Source organism: Dendrobates tinctorius, unplaced genomic scaffold (genome assembly GCF_039654945.1).
Source record: "Dendrobates tinctorius isolate UK_male_01 unplaced genomic scaffold, ASM3965494v1 ptg000016l, whole genome shotgun sequence".
Lineage (NCBI taxonomy): Eukaryota > Metazoa > Chordata > Amphibia > Anura > Dendrobatidae > Dendrobates > Dendrobates tinctorius.
In genome coordinates, this window is record NW_027361684.1 from 69,540,235 (window position 1) to 69,558,737 (window position 18,503).

General features: G+C 38.3%; 1 protein-coding gene across 1 annotated transcript in view; it reads right to left on the minus strand.

Moving 5' to 3' along the window:
- Positions 1-1,331: 1,331 nt before the first annotated feature.
- Positions 1,332-18,503, minus strand: part of MXRA5 (matrix remodeling associated 5) — a 144,733-nt gene continuing 127,561 nt past the window's right edge. Inside the window, 4 exon segments of the mRNA XM_073565958.1 lie at positions 1,332-2,184; positions 2,186-4,055; positions 7,718-8,618; positions 13,017-17,810. Of these exon segments, the coding sequence (XP_073422059.1) occupies positions 2,113-2,184; positions 2,186-4,055; positions 7,718-8,618; positions 13,017-17,810 (7,637 nt within the window). The 3' untranslated portion in view covers positions 1,332-2,112.

Genomic DNA, 18,503 nt, shown 5'->3' on the forward strand with positions numbered 1-18,503 from the left:
TTTTTCTAAGAAAGCAGCTGAGCTGCATTAGTCGGCCACTACACAGTGGCCAGAGATGAGAGGCCAACAATATATTAAGCCTGGCAGCATCTAGGTGATAGACATGGCAGGTTGTCACATCAATGCCATGCACCATGAATGTCAAGGGGTATACAGTTGTGTCTATCATAGCTATATATGGGAGTTTGCTAACAATGTCATCCGGACCTGCTAAGCCTTGATTTCTTTTAGACTGTGGACCTACTGTATGATTTATTACTGATACCAATTAATGTTCTGATATACAAAGTATACAAAAGGATTACATAATCACTATTAAAGTGAACCTGTCAGCAGGATTTTTCTAAGTAAACTACAGCTATTGTCAAGTTGGCAGTATTAAACTGATTAAAATGATGCTTGGGATGAAGAAATCAGTCTTGTGGTTCTTGTGTAATCAGTGTTAAAAGTTTTGAGTTAATGAGATGCCCATGCTCCAGGGTGGGACAGTAGCAGAGTCTTCTCTTCCTGCTCTACCCAAGAGAAACCAAGGAAAGACCTGCCCACAGGCTGCCACGAAGCACAAGCAGTCTGTCTCTTTCTCTCTCTCTGTATGATGAGGAACATGTTTGTGATTTGGGGCAAGCCTGTGGGCAGAGTCTTTCCTTGGTTTCTCTGTCTACAGCCGCACAACGGAGAGCACAGACATATCAAGTTGCATTCCCATGCGGTCTGTGGGCATGTCAAAATGACACACCTGCAAACATTCGCTTACATCTGCATGTCCTGTGTACCCAATGTTAAAGATAGGTACGCAGGACACATGCAGAAGTATGCGGAAGTAGGCAGGGCTTCATGGAGGAAGTACGCAGCCCTCCGCAGAGCCCCCCGAAAGTTAATGTGAACTTAGCCAAACAAGTGCTTTACCTCACATCAGAGCTAGACTTAGATCCTGACAGCTCAGCTCTGCTGTATAATGTACTCCCTGTTGCTGCAGCTTGTCTATGTACTAAATAGTGAATAAAGAGCAGACATTCTGCTCTGTGCTATCTATGGGCTATCCCACAACCATTTATTTCCTCCACCAGCTCTGAGTGGATTGCAAACTACTAATAGAGCTTGTAAAGGAGAAATCTTGTGTGAATGCAGGCTATAAGTCACATAATGGCCAAAAATGGTGTTATTACTTGTTTACTCACATACAGGACATATTATTCTGAAAAGTTACTTGAAAGCACAGGTACTCTTAAATTACTCAACAGCCACATATTCTGGCCGACTAAAACGACCTTTAAATTTACATATTAATGCCAATCCCAATCTAAATTGACCTCAATAAAATGCTACAGCTATAACAATCGTTTGGAAAATAATATTTATTATAAAATGTACAGTACAATAATCATAATATAAACACAGTTTTCAGCAAAGTCTTTTAAAGACCAAATAATTTATAAAAATGAGACAGGGATTGCAGTAATTTTTGTCTCATGGTTAGATTACTAAGATAAAACATATGCAAAAAGCAGTAACCGCGGTCATATTTTTGTGTTGCATATTCATAAGTTCTTATTTCTCAAAGACCCTTTGGGAGTTGAGATGGGTGACTTTCAGCATGGCAGAACATTAGTTATTCAGTATGTGGATGCACGCATAACAGTTGCCAAACTCTAATGAAAAAGCCAATTGTTCCTATAGGAAAACCTATGATGGAATAATGGTAGTTCGATTATCTTTTGATAGAGGCCACTTGAAATTTTCACTCTAATTTCCCCCTTAAGATAGTGGTATTGGATCAATAAGAGGTATAGGAAAACAAAACATCTTCAAACAAATAGTAAAAGACATATAACTGGAGGATGTGAATGGTATTAATACTTCTTTGGTAGTAAGTAAGGTGCAGATCAAGTCAATGTGATACTGTATCATTCCAAAATGCAAATGGTAAATAACGTGATTGAGTTTCAAAAGCCTTAAAATCTGATATATTGTACATCTATGCCTTTGGTCTCATTAATAGTACTTGTGATTTCTGGTTTTGTAAGTATATTGTTATACCGCTTTATTAGATAATATAATCGAAGGATGTCTGAAAAATGAAGTGATACAGTATACGTTGCACTTGCATGGCAGTCATGGGCTTTTACATGGATAATTGATCTCATTTGTCTTAATATACATGTATATAGGTTGTTTTCGTGTCACTGCCTAATATATTTTTAGCCGTGCATTTATAATAACCTGCATCTCTCTTTGAAGAATGTTGAATAACTAATGTCCCTTGAGGATGAAGAAATTTGTTCCCATACAATCGAGACTGAGCTCCTGCCGTCAAGTGAGATTTATCCGGAAGCTCCCATGATATTTCAGCTTTTGGTATGCCGATTGACATACAGTTTAGCTGAACAGAGCTTCCTGGTCGAGCATAAATAACAGGTGCAGGGCTAGTAGTTATACGGGGAGGATAAGCAATGACTATCACTGGAACGTTCAATGTGGATGAACCATATTGTGTTTTTGCTTTACATTGATAACTTCCCCTGTCATATACAGTAGTGTCTCTTACAACAAGGGAGCCATTTTGTAAGAGAGAAATACGACTTTTTACTTGTGGACCATCGATTACTATTCCATTAGGTAAGGTCCAAGAGATCTGAGGCTTTGCTTCTCCTTGTGTGACACAGTGAAGTTGCAAAGTCTCCCCATTGATGATACTAACTAAATTATTGTAATTGTTACTTATTTGAGGTTTACGGCCGATTTGCAAAGTGATCATTCTATCAGTAGATCCAGCAACATTTACAGCTCTGCATCGATATACTCCTCCATCTGGAACTGCTGTAGAACCAATGTGTAAAGTACCATCCTGTCCATGGAAAATTCGGTGGAGATGATTGCCACTACTAATTTGTGTTCCATTTGGAAGAATCCATATTAAGACAGGTTGTGGAATACCTGCAGCCGAGCAGTTAAGTTTAGCAGACTGGCCCTCAGCCACAATCACATTTTCATTGTCACTCTTAAATTGAGTCTTCACCGCTGGCTCAGTCACAGTCAATTGTACAATTAACTTTGCCTCCCCACCTTCATTCCTTCCAATGCATGCTAATTGTACCGAATCTGTTTTCCGTAGTATTTTAATTTCAAGGGTCCCATTGCGATGAACTGTGATTCTGTTGCCATAGTAAGGAGCAGGAAGAATCACCCCTTCGGGAAAAGCCCACATGACACGAGGTGTTGGGATTCCTTCAGCTTTGCAGTTTATCAATAATCGTGAATCTTTCATGGCAGATTCTTGTATTGTCATTATAGCATTGGAATGACCATTGATCTTAGGTGGAAGAACATTTACATGAATATGAACCACTTTTTTATCTTCGCCACCTTTATTTTGTGCCAAACAAGTGTAGTTTCCACTATCAGATCTCTGAGTCTTTTGGATTAGAAGAGTCCCATCTTGGAAAATTTGGTATTTTTCAGATGAAGCTGGTATGGGCCGATTTGCTGGTGAAAGCCATGCTATTTTGGGAACAGGCTCACCTTTGACTTCACACAAAACAGTAACAACATCACCATAGGACACATTGATAACTGAATAGGTTTTATTTTTAATAATTGCTTTTTCTGCCACTACTTTGACACTTACTCGCATCTCATCTTGTCCGATTTGGTTAACTGCGTAGCAGGTATAATCACCTTCTTCTTTCATCCCTACCTCATTGAAAAACAAGGTTCCATTATTGAAAACAACATATCTTCTTGACCGTGCCCCACTGTCATCTGATTGCATGACATTATTGACCATACTTCCATCTGGTAGACTCCATGAGATTTCAGGATTAGGAACACCAGTTGCGACACAATCCACCTTCAGATCTCCACCATATGTAACCTTATGGTCCACATCATTTTTATGCTGAATCTTAGCAGCTTTCATCATCACATTGACTTTGAGCACCAAATAGTCATCTCCCAGCTTATTTCGGGCCATGCACAGGTAGTCTCCAGCATCTTTTTCTGTGATTGAATAGATGATCAAAGTTCCATTCGAAAATGTCTTGATTCTTGAGTCAAAACTAGTCAAGACAATATAAAAATATACCATTAGTATGCATACCCAATATAGCATGTTGTTTCTTAGCCAAGAACTGAGAGAATCCATCTTTTCATGCAAACACTGCTAAAGAGTAACATGGATAGGCAAGTTTGAATTTTATTTTTGGTATTACATTTATTGCTTTTGGACTGCTGAGGTGGATGGAGACCATTTTTATAAAAGATAATCATGGTAATCCATTCTCATAGCAATGTTATGAAAAACAACCTATATGTTAAAACCAAATATTTCTGATGTTAAATATATTAAAAGGATGATGTGGGGGAAAGAAGGGTAAATGTACCATACAGGCAGATCATCGAGTTCATACATAAATGCAATCACTGGTCAGTTTGTTCTGTTCTTGTCTTACAATAATCTACAGCACTGTAACATTGGCAAGCAAAGTATACAAAAGGAAGTGAGACACTTGTCAAAAAAACAAAACCTCTACTGATGGTGACACACCTTAACACAGGGTGATCTAGTTCTTATTTGTCATCTTCTAACTATTCATACAAGAAAAAGGCTACACATACATACATACATACATACATATAAACTCTAGAACAGAAAGGTGCCTTTCTTTTCTATGTATGGGTTGAAGATGACAAAGAGAGAGATCATTCAAGCCAACTTTAGTTTGGAGACTTATAGACAGTTTTGAAATTGGAGTCCATACAAGGACCATGGAATGCATATTAAAGGGTGACTGTACAGAGGAACTCAGTCATGTCCTGCTAGGTATTAGGGTAAGTACAGTGGTATATATTATAGTTGTATGTAGCAATTTCAATAGCTTCTGCATGGTTAGGATGCTTATACAGTTGAATTCAAGAGTGACAAAGGGAGCCATGGGCTTGTAAAGGGCTGTGGGGGTTATCATACTGTGTGATAAGGTTTGTGGGGACATCATACCATGCAGCTGAGCTGTGGGATTATCATACTGTTGTCGGACTGTGTGGACTACCATACTGTGATGTGGGAGTATCTTTGGATGCCAGTAAAATTTGTGGGGGCAAAATACTGTGTAAGGTCTGTGAGTGCCCGCATATTGTGTGGGGGTTGCTTGAGTATCATAATGTGTGTAGAACTTTAGGCACCGTCATGCTATGGGAGATCTGTGGGGAATCGTACTGTGCTGAGGATAACTGTGTCCTCATAATGTGTGTGAAAGCTGGGGGGTCATCATATTGTGGGTTGAGGGTCACTGTGGGGTCTTCATAAGGTGTATGAGGAAAATGTGGGGACACCCTACTGTACATGGGAGCAGTGTGACAACATCATACTCTAGCGGCATCATATTGTGTGCATGTGGTGAACTTTGGGGGGATTCAATGTGGTGGTACACTGTATGAGAAGGGGGACATTTTTGGGGGCATCATTTTCTCTGAGGACCATGAAAGGGCAATTGTAGTCATGAGACCACTAAAGACTTCAATAGTAGCAAAATTACTATGTACTGCAAAAGCACATACCTCTCCTTGTCTTAAAAAAATGTGTCTGTGCCTATACACTGTGCTCAGTTATAAGTGTGCTCAATTAGGACTTTTGCTATTCCACATATTTTGTGGTTTGCCTGTCCTGCCTGATGTTGAGTGTCCTGATTGAACACCTGAGCATCATGTGACTCCAGAAATGAGTAGTGTTTGTAAAGACAGGTCAGACGTAGTTTCAAAGATGTGGTGGAAGTCAGACTGGCCCATGGAAGAATGAGGTGGAGTCGATTTCGGTGGGAGTACTGGTAGGGAGGGTTTCTATCCTTTTCAGGGGTTTTGATAGTAATAGCACCATATTTATATCCTGTATTGTATTTGCTTTGTCTATACATATAATTCCTTATACTGTATGGAGTGGAGTGTATCTGCTCTTAGTTTTGCTTTGTAGCTGTTTCTGTAGTGCCAATGCAACAAGTTTATGATCATTAGGATTGGTGTTTAATTAGGGGAAAAATCATATTAGAAATATACGGTCTTTTCCAAATTTTACAGAATGATTGCGAGGTCTGGACAAATTTGGGCCCCTGTTGGGTAGAGTCCATTAGAGTGGGTACAATATATAACAGCTAGCTGAAGATGGTCATGATGACTGTTCTGCCTCCGACATTAAATTCAGAGTCCCTGATTATCTGCTTGTTGAATGTTTTCAGTGTTCTCTGGCTCCATCTAGTGACCAGATTCATAACCGAAGTGTTATTGTGTGTTTTACTTTCATTTTCCCATTTCCCTCCATTCGCAATGCATTCTGGTAAAGTTGCAATGCACCCTGGTAAGCTTTGCAAAGGATTATGGTTATTCCAGTCTCCATTTTCCCTCCAGTTCTCCATTTTCCCTCAGCCTGCATCCTGGAAGCATCTCATTTCTCTTCTCCCCTTGTGACAGCATCGCTGTTATGTAATCACACTTCCTGTATCTAATTTCTGTCCCATATTAGTCTGCCTAGTTAGTTTTCAACTGCTCAGCAAGTAGTGCAAACGTTGATTCATAATGTATTATGTATGGTATGTATCCCTGATGTACCCTGTATTGACTCAGTGTATATATGTGTTTTTGTTTGTAGTTTCACTGCGCTAATATACCACCACGTTCAATAAAACACAGATTCAACCTACAAACAATGTAGAATTGATCTTCAGCTCACCTGGTTCAGCCTGCCCAGTGCTCCTTTCCATAATCTCGGTGCACGGAGTGGATCCTTCCCCATCTGGGAGAAATGCTCAATGAAAAAAAGTTTTTTATGGTTCCAGCACACGATGTGAAAAAATTAAGAAAAGCCTTTATTTAATCCATAATTGAAAAATGCAATTCCAGTGATGATAAAAGCATGTGTAGCCTACACATGCTTTTATCATCACTGGAATTGCATTTTTTAATTATGGATTAAATAAAGGCTTTTCTTAATTTTTTCACATCGTGTGCTGGAACCATAAAAAACTTTTTTTCAGATTCAACCTACAGTCTCCTTATTGGACCCTGGTATAGTGGTTTAGCTGCCTGTATAAGCTACCTGAAGTCTGCTACATTTATTGAGGACAGAACAGTGACTCTAAGCATGTGGTGGTGCAGCTAGGGATAAATGGAGTATGCTGGCAAACTGGAATCATATTTAGCATTTCTAATGACTCATTTCATCGCATCAATACTAGGGTGATTGCTGTGATTGTATGAAATGTTGTAGCATATATTTTTGCATTGTTGAGTGTATAGTTTGTTAATAAAATTACTAAAGTGGCCAATTTAATCCAATCAAGTCTGAGTCTTATTTCATAAATTAGTTTGTGAGAAGTGGGTTGAGATGGAATTGGTCCAAATAAGTATAGGTGATAAAGATTATTTTAACAGTCAACTCATCAATCATCAATGGCCAAGCTTTTAGATGGCCATCCATAACTGAAGTAAATACATTTTGTCATGTAAAGGATGAAGGACAGACTTCTAAAAAAATATAATATGGACAGGATGCAAAAAAAATTGGAAAATCTTGTCTCGATAAGGTCTGGTCTTCTTCAAAAGGTGACCTTGATAAAACTTCACTGTAGATATGTTTGAGGATCTATATCTAAAATATAATTTACATTTATTGATATTACCAGAGTTATTACAAAATTAATTATTAAAAAAAAAATACATGATTACATCCTACCTGAAAAATGAATCCACCAGACGTTTAGATGGAAGCCTCCACATTATTCTTGGCCATGGATCACCTGCTGCACTACAGTCTAAGCGTAGAGTTCCCCCATATGAAACATCTGTTTTTTGTGGGGAACTTGCAGTAATCTTCGCGTTTGATGAAAATTTCCTTACATCTAGATGCACCATTCTCTTGGCAGCCCCTACGATGTTTGCGGCTATGCATTCATATTTTCCAATGTCTCTTGGTGAGCTGTTACGTATATAGAGTGTTCCATTTGGAAATACAAATAAGTTTCCATTTGCATACTGAGAAGGGCGGACCTGTGTTCCATCTAAGAGCATCCAACGAATGGTGGGTGGAGGAGCACCTTTTGCTGAGCAATGAATATAGATGCTATGGCTCTGAGGCAAAGAAATATTTTCAACTTTTTCCTGTTGAATTATGGGAGGCAAGGGTGATACCTGAAGCTTAATAGTTAAACTGTCTGCTCCTGCGACATTGCTAGCAACGCACATGTAGATCCCTCTGTCAGGAAATGTTGCATCTTTAATGGATAAACTTCCATTGGCAAACAGCATCACACGAGATTCTGTGGTGGAAACCATACGTAGTATTTTTCTATCTGGCAATATCCAAGAAATATGAGGAGTCGGTACACCAGTAGTGTTACAGTCCATTGTAATTGTATCTCCAAGATATACCAAAATATCCTTGAAACGAGGTAGTATTATTTTCGGTTTCTGAGCCACAACCGACAAAGTAACAGTCATCTTATCAGTACCATGTTTGTTCTGTGCAGTACACATATATTGACCATGGTCCTGAAGTTGCAGATTCTGTATATGCAAAGTTCCATTATCTAACACTTCAAACCGTTGTATTTTATTTTTGGAGGACATAATTGCACCTGAAAAAGTTAAAAGAAAAAAAAGCTGTCAGCAAAAAAAATTACTATAGAATTATTCTGCTAAAACTGTAGCTTGCATAATTTGAATGGATGCAATGTAAAGGTATGTTTTCCTGCCATGGTTTTTTAATTTAATTATTGGATAGGTATGAGTTATATACTCCCTGTGTGTAGTAAAACACCTACCTGTCACCATCTTCTGTTATACCCAACACCATTCTGGTCCTCTTCTGCACCACGTAACCGGAGTTGTGATTGATCAGAGTAGTCCACTGTTCGGTGAGTGGACCGGAAGTCACAATTCAATATAAGTCTGTAATACTCAGAATGAGGCTCTCATAGACTTACAATATGAGAGTTTGTAACCATTAGCAGTGACTTTTGGCAAGTCAGCGCTGTGATCACAAGATAGCAGAGAGGGACCAGAAACAGTAGAAGACAGTGACCGTTAAGTATTTTACTTCATACGGGGAACATAAATTACTGATACGTATCTGGTGGTGAAATGTAAAACCCTGGAATTGTACTTTACCTAAATTTGCCTATCAATGAAGAAGAGGCTGATGAACAAGTGTCCCGTTCAGAAAAACCCTCGGGCCTTAATTCATTAAGACTGAAATTTTGTATCCTAATCTTAATGAAGAATGTACAGAAATAATATGTGCAACTGCGTGCGTGCAACCGACAGAAACTGGAGAAACATTTCTGGTATAATATACGCCATCATTTTTCATGAATTTGCCATGCCTTATCCTGTCCCAGCTCCTCCCCAGCAATGCTCACTTTGCCGAATGTGAAAGAAAGTGGTGTGGAAATGCCAAAAGTCTCATTTTTTTTGGGTGCAACTTTGCTTTTCTAAGCATTTTATGCCATAATTGTGCCATAAACACTTTAATGAATGAAAGCCTCTATGTTTCAAGAAATCTTTTGTCAGCTTTTTGCCATCTTTTTAAGAAGACTTAAAGCAGCATTCACTAAAATAGGAGTGTTGCAGCTTAATTATAAGACAGAGAGACAGTGTTGGCTATTACAATAATTCATATTTGTTAAGTAAGAATAAGACACAAACACTATGAAAAAGCTTTTTTTTCTAGGGACATATTTCTGAAGAAAGGTATAATTTCTATATTGTATATAATGCACAAAATTGCTGTTTTTAACTTAATTTTCCTTTAGAGTTGACTCAAAAGAGCAAGTTTTTCTTAGTCTTTCTTTTTTTTTTGCTTCCTGGACTTGATACTTCAAGCAAGCAGGACAGTTTATCTTGACTTTTCACTTAAGAAGGTAAACTGTAAGCTTTCTTTCTCTCAGCACCATGATGCAACATTTCAAATTTGGAATGCTGCATTATGCTTCTAGGTGACTACCAGGTCTTCACTTTTTTTGATGAGCTGTGGTATTCACTTTCTAACTGTTAAAGGAACCCATTGGACCAAAACATTGTGTCTGTGAATACCCCACTTCCATTTTCCATTTTTCAATGGGTACGGAAAGTAATCAGACCTCTTTAAATTTTTCCCTCTTTGTTTCATTGCAACCATTTGGTAAATTCAAAAAAGTTCATTTTTTTTCTCATTAATGTACACTCTGCACCCCATCTTGACTGAAAAAAAACGAAATGTAGAAATTTTTGCAAATTTATTAAAAAAGAAAAACTGCAATATGATATGGTCATAAGTATTCACACCCTTTTGCTCACACACTCATATTTAAGTCACATGCTGTCCATTTCCTTGTGATTCTCCTTGAGATGGTTATACTCCTTCATTGGAGTCCAGCTGAGTTTAATTAAACTGATAGGACTTGATTTGTAAAGGCACACACCTGTCTATATAAGACCTCACAGTTCATGTCAGACCAAATGAGAATCATGAGGTCAAAGGAACTGGCCAAGGAGCTCAGAGACAGAATTGTGGCAAGGCACACATCTGGCCAAGGTTACAAAAGAATTTCTGCAGTGCTCAAGGCTCCTATGAGCACAGTGGCCTCCATAACCCTTAAATGGAAGAAGTTTGAGACCACAGAAGTCTTCCTAGACCAGGCAGTCCAGCCAAACTGAGCAAATGTGGGAGAAGAGCCTTGGTGAGAGAGGTAAAGAAGAACCCCAAGATCACTATGGCTGAGCTCCACAGGTGCAGTAGGGAGATGGAAGAAAGTTCCACAAAGTCAACTATCACTGCAGCCCTCCTCCAGTTGGGCCTTTATGGCAGAGTGGCCTGACAGAAGGCTCTCCTCAGTGCCAGACATAAGAAAGTGCGCATAGAGTTTGCTAAAAAGCACATGAATCCCAGACTATGAGAAATAAGATTATCTGGTCTGATGAGATGAAGTTAGAAGCGATATGTGTGGAGAAAACCAGGCACTGCTCATCACCTGCCCAATGCAATCCCAACAGTGAAACATGGTGGTGGCATCATCATGCTTTGGGGTGTTTTTCAGCTGCATGGACAGTACTGACTGCAACATGAATGTGGCCAAGTACAGAGATTTCCTGGATGAAAACCTCTTCCAGCGTGCTCTGGACCTCAGACTTGGCTGAAGGGTCACCTTCCAACAAGACAATGACCCTAAGCACACAGCTAAAATAACAAAGGAGTGGCTTCAGAACAACTCTGTGACCATTCTTAACGTACCCAGCCAGAGCTCTGACATAAACCCAATTGAGCATCTCTGGAGAGACCTGAAAATGGCTGTCCACCAACGTTTACCATCCAACCTGATGGAAATGGAGAGGATCTGCAAGGAAGAATGGCAGAGGATCCCCAAATCCAGGTGTGAAAAACTTGTTGCATCATTCCCAAGTAGACTCATGGCTGTACTAGCTCAAAAGGGTGCTTCTTCTCAATATTGAGCAAAGGGTCTGGCCACAAGGGGGCATTCTCTGCATCTGGAGGAGAGAAGGTTTTTCCACCAATATAGAAGAGGATTCTTTCCTGTTAAGCCAGTGAGAATCTGGAATTCCTTGCCTGAGGAGGTGGTGATAGTGAACTCAGTCGAGGGGTTCAAGAGAGGCCTGGATGTCTTCCTGTAGCGTAACAATATTGTATCTTATAGTTATTAGGTTCTTTAAAAGGACGTAGATCTGGGGATTTATTCTGATGGAATATAGGCTGAACTGGATGGACAAATGTCTTTTTTCAGACTTGCTAACTGTGTTACTATTTTCCTTATGACCATGTGATGTTTCAGTTTTTCTTTTTTAATAAATTTGCAAAAATTTCTACATTTCTGTTTTTTTCAATCAAGATGGGGTGGAGAGTGTACATTAATGAGAAAAAAATGAACTTTTTTGAATTTACCAAATGGCTACAATGAAACAAAGAGTGAAAAATTTAAAGGGGTCTGAATACTTTCCATACCCACTGCATGTTCAGTGAACACCCAGCACAGTCTCGTTTAGGAAACGCATGTTCATCTCATAACTCTCTCTCTAGCTGGAAATGGTGTCTTAGAGTCCCTTGTTATTATCACTCACTTATTTGGTCATAAAGAAAGTGGTTGTTTTGGGATAACATTTAATTACTGTTATCATTTTAAAAAAATATTGGAGCGATTTGGATAAAAATGATCAAAATTATCTAAGACTATAATACAGTGTGTTTTTTTCTGTATTGTGTACTGTATATGTATAAAAGGCATATATCAATCACTAGACTATGACCGTCTGTTTAAACCAGTAGTTCCAAACTCCAGTCCTCGCGGACCCGAACAGGTCATGTTTTCAGGATTTCCATAGTGTTACACAGGTGAGAGAATTCCTGATGCCTTGATGATACTTCCATCACCTGTGAAATACTAAGGAAATCCTGAAAACATGACCTGTTGGGGTCCGCGAGGACTGGAGTTTGGGAACCACTGGTTTAAACCATGCTTTTATGTGAAAATCATATTTGCTAATGTTGATATTTTTTTTTAGATCTTAGGATTTACATAAAAATATTAGAATTCTTGCACATTTCACACTGTCCATGGGACTATTTTAGACTCATACTTCCTGTTCTGTAGAAAGGACTTTTCAGACGTCTTATTACCATTAAACGTGGTTACAATGAAAAGTAACAGTTCTATACACAGCTGATAACACAGTCTCCCTTCAGCAGGTGAATCTCTGCTCATCCTGTTCCTTTTCCCTTTCACAATGATCTTAGCACATGCACCTTAAATGCCTCAATACAAAAAATTGAGTCTGAGTCAATCTACAGTTCCTAATGATCATGTGCATTTCCTGAAAGAATAGGAAGCGTGAGTCTAGAAAAGCGCATTGCCAGTGTAAACTTTGTTTTTAATACGGATCATATTTTAACAAATACTAAAAATCTTTAATAACACATAAAACCTGATTTAATAGTATGACTTTTTATGAAACTTTTCCCTTTAAAGACTCATTGTATGTTTTACCTGTAGCAAGTTTTGTCCAAGTAATGAACGGCTTAGGTTCTCCAGTAGTTTCACATGGAAAAACAGCATCCAATCCATATGGTACAGATACAAGCTGGTATCCGTTGGTCACAATATTGGGTTTGCTCTCTTGGACTTTGTTGATTTGCTGTGATGATTCTACTTTATTGGAGGTAAGACGAGGTCTTTGATTAGCATTAAAGTAATGCCACATTGGCTGGGTGGTAGAACTTGGCTGAGATGCTCGACTTTGCACAAAGAAAGCTGGGGTTGCAGTAGATGTAGTTGTGGTAAAAGTTCGGGTAACTACTCGAGCAGGGGAATTAGTGGTTTTTACTGTGCTTGCGGCTGTTGTCCAGACTTTATTATTTGCATTTACAGTTGGGGGAACAGGCTTAGCTGTAACAGTAAACTGAAAAAGCCTAGTTCTATTAAAACGATATGGGATTCTTGGGTTGATGTTATATGGATTTCCATAATAAGGGATTCGTACTGAGGTACCCTTATCATCAGTTATAAAGTTATTTCCATATGGTCTGTAGTGGGGTGTTATCCTCTGTCCCTGAGTAAATTTATTTGGTGTCACTTGTCTTGGTCTGTATATGGGAATAACTGTAGTAGTGGTTGTTACTGGAGTAGTTGTGGACATATGTGGGGTGATCTGCTTCTTTTCTGGGACATTTTGCATTGTATGTGCAGTATAAGCTGTTATTTCAGGTTTATTGGTTATTATAATAGGCTGATTTGTAACATAGTAGCGTATAGGTCCATTGGTTCCAACGTGAGGGGGTCTAATATTTCCTCTAGCTGGGTTATAGTATGGTGGAACTATTCCAAGATGGTAGTTGTTCACTACTCGAGGTTGATGATGATACTTTGGATTATAAGGCAGACTGTTGTTCGATTTTACACCATAAGTGTCTTTAAATTGTTCCTGTTTAGACTGCACAAACACTTTATTCTGGTTGGAAGAATAGGAATCTAGCTCATTTATCTTTGAAGGAAGAGTACTTGACTGGAATAATTTAGCACCCTTGGTTGGTGAAATTGGTTTCAAAATTTCGTGATATTTGGTCTTAGGAACTAAAGGCTGTATTGGTAAATGCTGCATGCTCGGAGAAGTCATGTAGACATGCTTAGTAGGGGCAAAAACAGTTTTTGTAACTGGATGAGCTGTCACATATTTGCCAGGATTGGGTGTTACATTATGCTTAAATGACTGACTAAGTGTTGCTGCATTTGAGTGATAATTATGGAACGTTCTTTGATAATATTTGCCTTTAGTAAGAGCAGTTGATGTTTTTTGAGTTGGTTGCTCCGTTTTTGACTGCCTAGATGTATCTTTTGGGGTAATAATCCCATATTTAACAGGACTGTGGGTTTTAACGGAATGAGTGGGTAATGTTGGAGGCTCTGTTACAAGAAGCACTGGAGATTCTGTTATAGAGAAAGGCACAGGTTCTGTAAGCTCTATTTCAGTATCTTCTGAAGTATCAGTTTCAGGTGTTGCAGGTTGCCAATATTGACGTAAATCCGTTTTTGGTAATTCTGTTGTGGTGCTCTTTGTTTTTGGGACATTAATAGTTTGAATGTTATTCTCTTTTTCTGAGTCATCAATAGATTTTAATATGTATAATTCTTTGGTATTTTTTATATCTACAGAATCCAAAGTCTCCTTTGCTATAAATGGAGGAATAAGTGGAATTTCCGCCACTGTGGCAGGTATTTGTGTTGTATATGACACTTTTGCTGTGGGAGTAATAGATGCAATCTGTTTATCCTTTTCTGATGATGGAAGCATTGACTGAATATGTGTTGGGTGAGTAGTTATCCCAGGTTGATGCACAATATTATCTTCATTTGCCAAAATTCTTGTGATCATTTCCTGTTCAGGTATTGTGTTTTTCGGAGTTACCAAATTTAAATAACTTTGCACAGAAGACACTGTGGAATGAATTTGGTTTTGGCGGTGTCGGAATCTGTTTGGTCGAAACTTTCGTCTCCCATTGTTTCTTCTCCTAGAATGCTGAATATAGGAATTTGTTGTAAAGGCTGTTGTAGTTGTTTCTTGTGTCGTAATCGGCAAAGCCCTACTAGTTGTTCCTGGGATTGTCACTAAAGTGTGTGGACTCGTCATCCATAAATGTTGCTCTGCTTCTATTGAGGATTCTGGATAATTTGCACTGTACAAGTTATTAATGTCACTTTCTGTAGTAGATACTTCTTCAAGAGGTACAGAGGAGATTGGAACAGATAACATGACATCTGAATCAGGAGTATTTTCAAGGGGAGGTGATGTTGCAGAAGGAATACCATTTGATTTAGGTATAATACCATCTATGGCTTTAGAGACCATCTGATCATACCCTGGAATATTAGATTCAGATGGAAATGGAGGAGATATGGTACTGTCAACTTGTAAATAAACATTAAGGTCATTTTCATTCATTTCTGGCGATGTTGGATATTTATGATTCAATATTTCATCTGCATAATGTTGTGTGGTGTCATAGTTTGGTGTTGTAGCCATTTCAAAATCTTCTGTTTCATCAATTTCAGTAATAGGCATAGTAGTAATTGTGTTAGTTGAAATTGAAGTAGGGTCTTCAACCACAAAGTGTTCTTGCTGTTCTGGAATATAATCAGTTTGAAAAGTTTCAGTTTCAAAGCCATTTGTTGGATCAACATTTTCAATACCTGAATCATCTTCAGTGAAAGCTTTAAAATCTTCCTCATCTGTAGAATAAATGGAATCTTCTATATCTAGATTTTCAATAGTTGATATTATAGGATTTGCACTTAAAGTATTAACTATGATAGAAGATTCTGTTGTTGTTTCCTCCTGGATCTCCTCTACAAATGGAACTTCACTATAACCATCCACATCTTCCTTAGATGCTGCCAGATCATTGTCTACCTGTGTTGTTAGGTCTTGATATTGTGTTTTGGTCACTTTTGGAGATGAAGTTATATATAACATTTCGTCATCTGCTGACGCTTCCACCAGGTTGTTTGCTTCGTCTATAATTGTATACAGTGGTTCAGATATCAAAGGAGTTGTGTCTTCATGCTGGTCGAAGGGGATAGTTACAGCTCTTGGGGTGGTTAGAATAGGAACATCAGTATTTTTTAGATTAGTTTTCCCTCTAACTTTAGCCAAAATAGTCGCCCATTTCTTGGGATCAATCTGCTTATTACCCCCTATTATTCTTCTTCTAGATTCAAATTTTCGTCGGCCTTCTGCTATATTGCTGTCTTCATCCTTATCTGTATTTTTCCAGGAATTATTTTTTTTCCTGTCTTTTCTGGCATTTTTGCCTTGAACTCTAGAACTTTTATCTTTTCCAGAATCTATTCTGTCTTGAACATTGAATTTCTTTGTTTCTTCTTCTACATCTCTCTCACCAGATCCCCTATCATCATCTATCAGATCATATGTGGGCTTTGAAGAAACCTTTACCATAGGCCGTTTCTTTATTATTGTTACTTTATTTAACTGCTCAGAGAACTTTCTCATGATTGCTACCTGCACACTGTAGTGATCTGCTCCATATTGATTAAGAGCTATACACCTATAAAGGCCACTATCTGTAAGTTTTACAGTTGGAATCAGCAATGATCCATTCATTGATAAATATACACCTGTTTTATTTGTCCCTGAATTATTAATGTTATTGTTTGGTAAAATCCAATTCACCTTGGCGTCGGGATTTGCCACTGTACTACATGGTAGAGTAACAGGTTCTCCAACATTTTTTGTGACCACTTTAATGTTGCTTTCAGATATGTCATTTGATGGAGGCTGCACCAACACTCTTACAGCCAAGGTGTCAACCTCATGTTTTACTTGTGCAATACAGTGATAGATTCCAGAATCTTGGAAATTTGCTTCTTTTATCATTAACTGTCCACTTGGTGATATAGAATATCTGCTATCTCGATCAATGTATGGAGCTTTTAATCTTGTTCCATCTGGGAAACTCCATTCTACAGTTGGTGTTTCAGAAGACTTTACATGGCAGGTCATTTGGCAGACACTTCCTTTAATAATGCTATATGATGTTTTGGTGTTTTCATTCCTGTTTATCATGACCCAGCTATTCTTTGGATATTGAATCTCTTTTGTGTGAATTGACTGGGAGAACTGTGTGGAGAAAGACAGGGTAACTTTCTTGGCCGTACTCTTTCTTCTGTTCAGCTGAATCCTGACGGCACTTTGCATCACCCATTCCGGTTCAGCTGATATGACAGCTCGAACTCCCGTGTAATAATATGAATCTTGATCCAGATTCTGCTTATATCGGTATGTTAGTTTAGTGCTGTCTGTAAACTGGAGTTCTCGTTCCAACTTCACAGGAACCTCACTGTAGTAGGCTATTAGTTTCCATAATTTTTCATAGTTTTCCCGAGTCATCGGACATTCAAAATCTAAAGTAAAGGTTGCATTAACATCAATTTCTTCTTGATGAAGTTGACTCCACTGAATTTTGCTATAGTCTTCAGTTTTCTTCACTTGACATTCCAAATTAACTAGGTTTCCATGCTCATCGGTCATATTTAAAATAATTTGACCAACAAAATCTTTATTTAACTCTAACAGCTGAAGCTCGGTGTCATCGTCTTCAGCATTATCATCAGTGCTGTTTATCCTTAATGGTGAAGAAATAGTAGGTCGAGTACAGGACATATCTTTCAAACTTTGAATTTCTTGGTTTTGTAGATGTCTTGGGCTAGAACACATAGCACACAGTTGTCCGTTTTCATATGATCTGTCTTTCTTGCATTTTAACACACCTAGAACAATATGAAAAAGAATACATTTCATCATTATAAAACCCTTGTTACAATTAAAAGCATAAACAATATTTATTGTACACTTGGATAAAATGAGACGAAAGCCAGCATTGTCTACAAGGTAGAGCACCACAGCGAGGAGGCTGCAGGCGAATTAGTGCACCACTTTAGGGTAACACCAAGATTTTACCAGAAAACTCATGCACTCGTTTAGCCCTTGATGCATGTGGCTGCCGCATTGCTTGATGCTATGTCTACACATAATAAGAGGGGGAGGTTCTTCCTACGCCTGTTGTAAATTACTGTAGATGACCACAAGTCCACTTAGCAGCACCATGCAATTACAACACTAAGAACTTCTGCCAGATCCAGATCAAACACTATGTTTTACCTTCATTGTAGATATTGCCGTCATCTTTTAGATCTTCAGAAAATGTCATGTGTGGTTTGAAAGTTAACTATTTGTTGATAATAAAAGTTTAGAGTGAATCTGCCACCAGATTTCACATTACAAACTGTATACATCATTTAATTATAATCTTTGACCAGATAAGACTGGTGTACTGACTTTGAAAATCACTGTCAGAATGCTTGTATTATCTCCAAATTTCAATAAGCATTTTTTGAATCCAGCTACAGCTGATCTCATAAAGTGTTCATTTTAATATTACTCATAGAAACATTCCAAAGGAT